Below are 7,463 nucleotides of genomic sequence, written 5' to 3' on the forward strand. Positions count from 1 at the left end.
CTGTTCTTGAAATCAGCACATTCTTCAGAGACTATAACACTGGGTTCAAATGTGGCATTCCCACATTCTTTTCATTCATAGTCCAGAAAATCCAGCCTATACAATATTCAGTCTTGTCATTGTCACCCTTATCATCCTTATCAAAGAATAATGCTTGCCTAAGTCCAAGAAATAACTAATGACATTGATAGTTTCTCTTATGCTTCAAATGTTACTTAAAACCAGGCTGCGAGAAAATTATTAAAATAACCATCAACCTTTGTAGAATTTATATAATATTCCAAAGTGTCGGATTTTGTGCTAAAAGACTCTGACGACCATTTAGCTCTGCGTCTTGAAACTAAGAAAATAATCTAAATCTTCACTCTGCACCTTTTGGAAAATGTTTTAATGGTATGATTTCACTTTTGTTTTGTTTTCAATTCTCTGAGCCTGACCTTACAAAACTACTTTAACACTGCGGTGGCTATGGATAAAGGGGCATGCATGCATGCAAAGTGCCATTTCTGGATTCCAGCAGACTAAATTCCTCTACTAAACCACAGAAGAGTTTGACACACAAAGATAAAGGAGTAAATCTTTGCACGCTCTCCCACTAAGAACTCCTAATGATGATTCCAGTAGATACCTTTGAAGAAATAGAACTGATCCTGCAGATTGCTAACAGTAATTTCCACCAGCAATGACCAATTTGATGTTTGGTTCTTTATTATGTGGCCATAGAACTGAGGCCACCAAGTTGATCTCATCCCAGAGAGACCCCCTCTATGAAATCACCTCAAGCTAGGTGACAAATCTGACATAGACGGCAAAGTAATAATAGGGCAACAAATTTTTGAAAGAATATTCCACTGTGACAACATGACTACTGCATATATTTAATAGTCAAGAACAAGTATTGGATTCTATCTTATGGACAGGACACTCTCCTCATAAGACCTGCAGAAATGGTTTTATGCAACTAAGTTATTTTTTCAGTCTAAAATTGGCCCAGTTCATTTATAAATTCCATTTGCTGTTTTTGCTAGCTCTGACCCTACCGCTATATTAAAGGACAACAGTTTTCACAGTGTAAGACCCAAAATCCAGATAAGAACTAAATAATTCATATTCATTCAGGGACTTCAGTATATCCATATGCACTTCTGTGACATGTGGGCAATATGTGTCCATAACAAACATAAAAGTATGAAGAATAGACCATCTAAAATCCTTACATGGACTTCCGCTACAGAAAGTATATTCTGTGTAAACTATACTCAATAAAACATTGTAATTCCTTTCATCTTAGTCTGGTGTTTTTAATTTAATATAAACTATTTCTTAATAAATCCATCACTTAATTCTTACTGACTCTCCCTGATGGAGATCTGGCATGAAGATCTGTGTTTACTCTTGGGTCCTAGTTTAACTACTTTCTTCATGAATCATGCCTTATGACCAGTTTTTATTTATTGATCGCAGAAAGATGTGTGACTAATGTCACTATTGATAATACCCAGTTACTGGCTGAGCTATGAGCTGGGTTCGGAAAAACTGGCCTAGTCACTGCCTCTTTTTTTATTTGCGCTGGATGTGAAATGAACACCACGCTTCCAGGATGATCACTTAAAACTTTCAGTTTGGGGGGCGCCTGGGTGGCTCAGTCGTTAAGCGTCTGCCTTCGGCTCAGGTCATGATCCCGGGATCCTGGGATCGAGCCCCACATCGGGCTCCCTGCTTCGCGGGAAGCCTGCTTCTCCCTCTCCCACTCCCCCTGCTTGTGTTCCCTCTCTCGCTGTGTCTCTCTCTGTCAAATAAATAAAATTAAAAAAAAAAAAAAAACTTTCAGTTTGGGGGCGCCTGGGTGGCTCAGATGGTTAAGCATCTGCCTTTGGCTCAGGTCATGATCCCGGGGTCCTGGGATCAAGCCCCACGTCGGGCTCCTGGAGGCTCAGCAGAGAGCCTGCTTCTCCCTCTCCCTCTGCCTCTCCCCCTGCTCATGCTCTCTCTCTCTGATTCTCTGTGTCTCAAATGAATTAATAAAGAAAAAAATCTTTAAAAGAAATAAAATAAAACTTTCAGTTTTTATTGTGCTCTTCTAGAATTCTATCTCAATTTTCTTCCATATAAATTGGAAAAAGTTCTGAAGGTTGTGGTGTAAAATGAATATGTATAATTAATTGATACACTACACATGCTATTAAAGCAAAACTATTGGCCATGAATCTTGGAAAAAAAGACACTGGTGATTCAATCATCTTCTAAATTATCATAACCAGAAGCCAAAGGTATGGAAGATGCGATTTGGAGTGAATGCCACCTATCAGGATAAACCATACATTTTATGCTAATTAAGACCAGCTTCTTCTGTCTTCTATAGTAACATTATCCTAGCATTTATTGATATCCAAACTCATGCCATTCCTTAAGGTTTTTCTCTTTAGGACATGTTTCCTTCTAACCTTCTCAATTTCTATCAGTCTTCAGGAAACATTAATAAAGTAACTTTTAGGTTATAAAGTACTTTCACAATTTTGTCATTTCATTTGATTCTCTCAAAAACTCAGGAAGATATACAGAGAAAGCACCATTACTATCCCTATTTTTAAATTAAGGAAACTGAGGCACAGACAATTACCATTAGTATAAGTGGAAGGACTAGAGGTGGAGTGAAGACCTCTGACTCTGAATCCTGAACTCTCTGAACTATGACAAATCTGTTCTTAATTGGTTATAGCTAAATATAGACAGACTAATTAATACTCTTCATCCCACTTTTTGTATGTACAGATATATATTCAATGCTCAAATCCACTTTCATAAGGTCAACATATTTTAGGAATGATCTTCTGCCATAGTTATGTCTTTACTTCGTTATCTCTTCACCAAACATCCTCTGATTACACAACTACTCTCCTTGGCTTCTGTGATTGTCATTCTTTACTGGGTCTTTGATTACCTACCCCATCTGCCAAACTCCCTTGATTGAATTTCTGGGGTTTTCCATGTACATTGGGATTTCTTCTTTGACATGGGGCTTTGCTCATTTGTTTTTTCTTCTTTGAGCTCCATTATCAAGAGGGTTATTTTTGCCTTCCCTGTAACCTCATTAATGCAGGATGGTGAGAGATAAGGAGAGAACAGACATCAACAGAGAGAAGTGGCTGAATCTAGTAGGACTCTACTCCCTTCCTTCTCTCTCTCCCTCACTTCTGTCATGAGGATCACAGCTATTTTTCAAGGAAATCCTTGGGTAGAATATTATAAATTTGAATTAATCACACCAATATTATCCTCTTTAGGGTACTGGCTATAAAGTTGGCTATAATTCTTAACTATGCATAAACTCTTAAATATTTGCCTAGTACAGTTAATGTCAACTCAAATCTTGACTGAAAAGTCTTATAAAGCAGGACAGCACCTTGCTATATTTTTGTTAACCCAATTTATCTTATATGTATAAAATATATTAAAAGATATGTTCATTGTCTCAACAAGAGTAAATATCTCACAGCTTTATCCACTAGGCTTGCTCTCAGCATATTTGCTTAACATCGGAGTGGAGTGGATATTCAGTAAGAAGAGGGAGGAATTCAGTATTACCCCACTGCGGGTGGAGGGTAGTGGGAAATAAGCAAGAAGATGCTCTATATCTGATACCAACTTTCTACCTTGTCTTCCTTCCTTCTCTGCCTTTTTTCCCCTTTTAGCTCTAACCGTCTCCCCTCCTCTTAAACTGTTTTTAGAACATGCCTCTTCCAGAGATAGAGAAGGATGGAGGAGAGAGGAAAAGGACATGTCATGGGTATTTTCATACAATTTAGCTCAAACTTTTATATAACACTGAAATTTTGCCTCCTTTTTGGGAAGGGACTCTAGGCTTGTGGTCTCAAGTGCCATCCTGATAATGGAGGAGACCACCTCCAGGGAGCCTCCCGGATTTATCTGCTGAGGGCTAGGCAGCAGTTCAGAGGTGTTACATTATTTATATCCAGGGCCCCTTATTTTGGAGGACCATGTACTCATGTATAGTATCAATCAACTAACTGACCCATTACTAAAATGTGACAATTGCTGATATCACTGAAGATAGCAAAAGATTATACTCTTAAATACCACCCCCATAGTTTTTGGATACCCCTAAAATATCCACTGAATTCCAGAAGGTAAAGAGTAAATGGGGGCATCTTACAGTGGACTGATGGGGCTGCATATTCTTAGTCTGGCAGTCCTCTGCTTTTGCTGAGGCACCTGCGGTAGGCTTTTACTGCTTAGGTTACATCTCTGGTATGATCTCTCAGCTGATTTTGCTAGCTAGCTAAATTGCACAAGTGAGAACATTCTATTTTCAGGTAACTATACACTGTCTTTGTATAAAAGCACAACAGTGAGCATTTCAGCCAGTGCCATTAAATAAAAAGATTAAGAAAAACCAAAGGGGAATTTGGTGGTAGTTTTCAGTCGATTGTACACATAGAGAGTAGCAGTTCTATTCCCACATCATGTAACACAACCCATAAAATCAATTACAGTTATTGCTTTGATTAAGAAAGGTGTACTAAAAAAAAAAGAGGAACGTAATGAAGATAAGTCTGATAACAGTATTTTGCATAGCATTTAGATGCATTAGAGAGTTTTGGTATGTTCTGACCAAATTATAAGCTCTCTGATGAAATACTAAAAGGAGATACCTTTGAAAATACCCTAATATTGAACTACTAAAAACAAGTACCCTAATAATAAGGTATAAAAGGTTAACAGCAGGTGTAGTAGAATGGTAGCCCGCCAAAACTGGCAGCTTATCCTCTTGTCTACACAAGAAAAACAATCCATTTATTATGTTCTTTTTCTGACATCTTTCTTTGTCCATAATTCATCACACCAAATCTTTACATTTTGATACATTTGATCAAACTTCTTAGAAATATGCATTTTGATACATACCGTGATACATCTTCCTAATTCAAATAATCAGTGCTAATGCTAGGTACTCTATTTTAAATTCTTTATAAATTTAGTGTCAATGTGTCTCTTAAACTTATGTTATCTACTGGAGAGTGCTATAGGAAATCTATTTAAATAAAGAAAGTATTCATAGTGTTTTAACTTTTCTAAACATGAGAAATTTCCTATAGTCAAAATCAATGGATGATTGTCCAATAAAACCAAAAAATGATCAATCATGTCTTATACAAGTGAGGCTTCCTGTTTTGTTTCTCCCTCTGGTAAAGATTACACCTATACTTTAAAAATACAGGTTTCTCTTCTTTCTACAATAGGGACATTTAAAGCTCACACAATTGAAAAATGGTTCTTCTGGAATTCTTGTTATTGCAACTGTTATCTGTCTCAATGATTAGTGATAACAAATACTTCTTTCTGAAAAATGTATTCCAAATTACTTTTAGGTCAGCAGTCACTTTCTCTACATGTGGGTTTTGTTTGTTTGTTTACAGGAAAAATCACCAAACCTATTCATGACTGGCTTTTGCTGGTCCTGATACAAAAGCTATCTTTTGATAATTTATTTATGACCAAATGCTGCTTTCCAAGACATAGCTGCAGAATAAAATATTTAAGCACTTTCTGACAGATCTTCAGTGAAGCAATATGAATTTACGTTAAAAGACTAGATGCTAGTGTGAATAGTATCCTGATACTTTAATAAATGTAAGTCAGTTTACAAGGATTGCTAATAAACTCTGAATATTTTTTCGCCAGACATAAGAGAAATTCTAATAATCAGTTTGACTAAAAAGCTCATTTATATCACTCGTTAGTCATTTTAATTACATGGTGATGACTGTGATCCTGGGTAAGAAATAATTTTGCTTCTTTTCCCCTCCTCTCATCCCCATTATGGACAACACAAAACCAAAATCCATTGCACCTCTATTTCTAAAGCCCTTCTCCCACATCCTTGCTTCCCAAAATGCATAAATCGGTATTCAAATACCTACGGCTAACTTGGTGGATTCAGCGCCACAAGGCTATTTACAACCTGCTTCCTGCTCCCTTCTGTTGTGTCTGCTAGGGAGTGAACTTCTCATCAACACAACCTAATATTTACAAGACAAAAATAACATCTCTAAGTTGGCATGCGATTTTGCACTATTTTCAGGTGTGGTTAAGTACTGACATGCTAATTAGAGGTACTTAGAATCTTAGGTCAGTTTTGCATTAATTTTTTTCAGCCGCATTTTAAGGGTCTGTGTTAAAGTGCTTTGATCTCTATTGCTCTCTTCTTTTTTTTAACAAAAGGATCTATAAAGGTGACCTACCTTTATGTGACAGACGTAAGCGGGGGTGAGTGGTATCAGCCGTGTGCCCTCCTATCCAAAGCTCCAGTAAGTAAGCCCACAGGAGCCGGGTGACAAGGTTCGCAGCCGATGCCATGCTGCTCTGCTCACCGGGCACCCCTCCGATCCTCACTTTAAGGCGGGTCTGAGTTTTACTTAGGACTCCCCTCCAGGGGCAGCACGTGAGAGGCTTTGTCAGAAATCGAACGCGTTGTCATCAGAAAGCACAGTCCCAAAGTGCCATTTGTCAGGCTGTATTTGGATATGTAAAACCTTTCTTCCCTTAAGACAGTTGTTTATAAGCCGGGAGCAAGAGGACATTCCAAGGAGTGAGCCTTCAGAGCCACGTCCTGTCCAGAGCCCTCTTCAGCAACTATGCCGGTAGACTCAGGAGGAAACTGTATTTTTTTTTTTTTTTTTTTTTTTAGTCACTTCTGCAAGCGCTTCATTCAGAAAAAAACCCCGGAGCACACGCACTGCTTTCCCCGTGGAGCTCTTCTCTTCTGGCTCCCTGAAGCCTCTCCGAAGTCAGTCTCTTGCACTGACTTGCCAAACAGCTAGTTTTAATTCACCTTTCACCTTGCTAATTAAAAACAAGAAGTGCCATTCCCTCTAGGAGTTGCAGGATCCACCCAGCAGGGATGCCGTTCTGTCAGCGAGCCGTGTTTACAGGGAAAGTTCAGGCAGGGTTGAGCTGTTTCTAGGAAGTGTTTCTGGTCCACGTGCCCTACTCCCACCCGCCCTCCCAGTATTACTGGCCCCACGTCACTCAGCGCAGGAGACAAGTCCAAGCTTTGATGGGGAAGGCGGATCAGGAGGGAGAATGATCTATATAATAGGCTGATTACTGGGGTATATACAACAGAAGACGATGGAGCACCGGGAAGGGCTTTTAAATGCTCACTCACCAAGATTAACCCTTGAATAAATGCAAATTCATTTTAAATAATCTATTTGCCACCAACCAGCACCCAAATTGATTTTTTTCAGTTTCCACTGAAATTGTGGGTTTGTTTTTTTTTTTTTCTTCACATTTATGGCTTTTTTAAAATTACTGATTACATCTTAGAAATGTTATTTTCAACTCTCGGAAGGAAAGTATGTTTCAAGAGCCTGAAAAAAACAAGTCACCTGTGATTGTTTCATAAATGTGTTAATACTAAAAAAAATATTTTACTTAGG

The 7,463-nt window shown here is 38.3% G+C and overlaps 1 protein-coding gene across 1 annotated transcript in view; it reads right to left on the bottom strand.

Moving 5' to 3' along the window:
• Positions 1–6,665, bottom strand: part of SEMA3E (semaphorin 3E) — a 243,878-nt gene extending 237,213 nt beyond the window's left edge. Inside the window, exon 1 of the mRNA XM_021689557.2 lies at positions 6,264–6,665. Within this exon, the coding sequence (XP_021545232.2) occupies positions 6,264–6,378 (115 nt within the window). The 5' untranslated portion in view covers positions 6,379–6,665. The remainder of the gene's footprint in view (positions 1–6,263) is intronic.
• Positions 6,666–7,463: the final 798 nt, after the last annotated feature.

This window comes from Neomonachus schauinslandi, chromosome 12 (genome assembly GCF_002201575.2).
Source record: "Neomonachus schauinslandi chromosome 12, ASM220157v2, whole genome shotgun sequence".
NCBI lineage: Eukaryota > Metazoa > Chordata > Mammalia > Carnivora > Phocidae > Neomonachus > Neomonachus schauinslandi.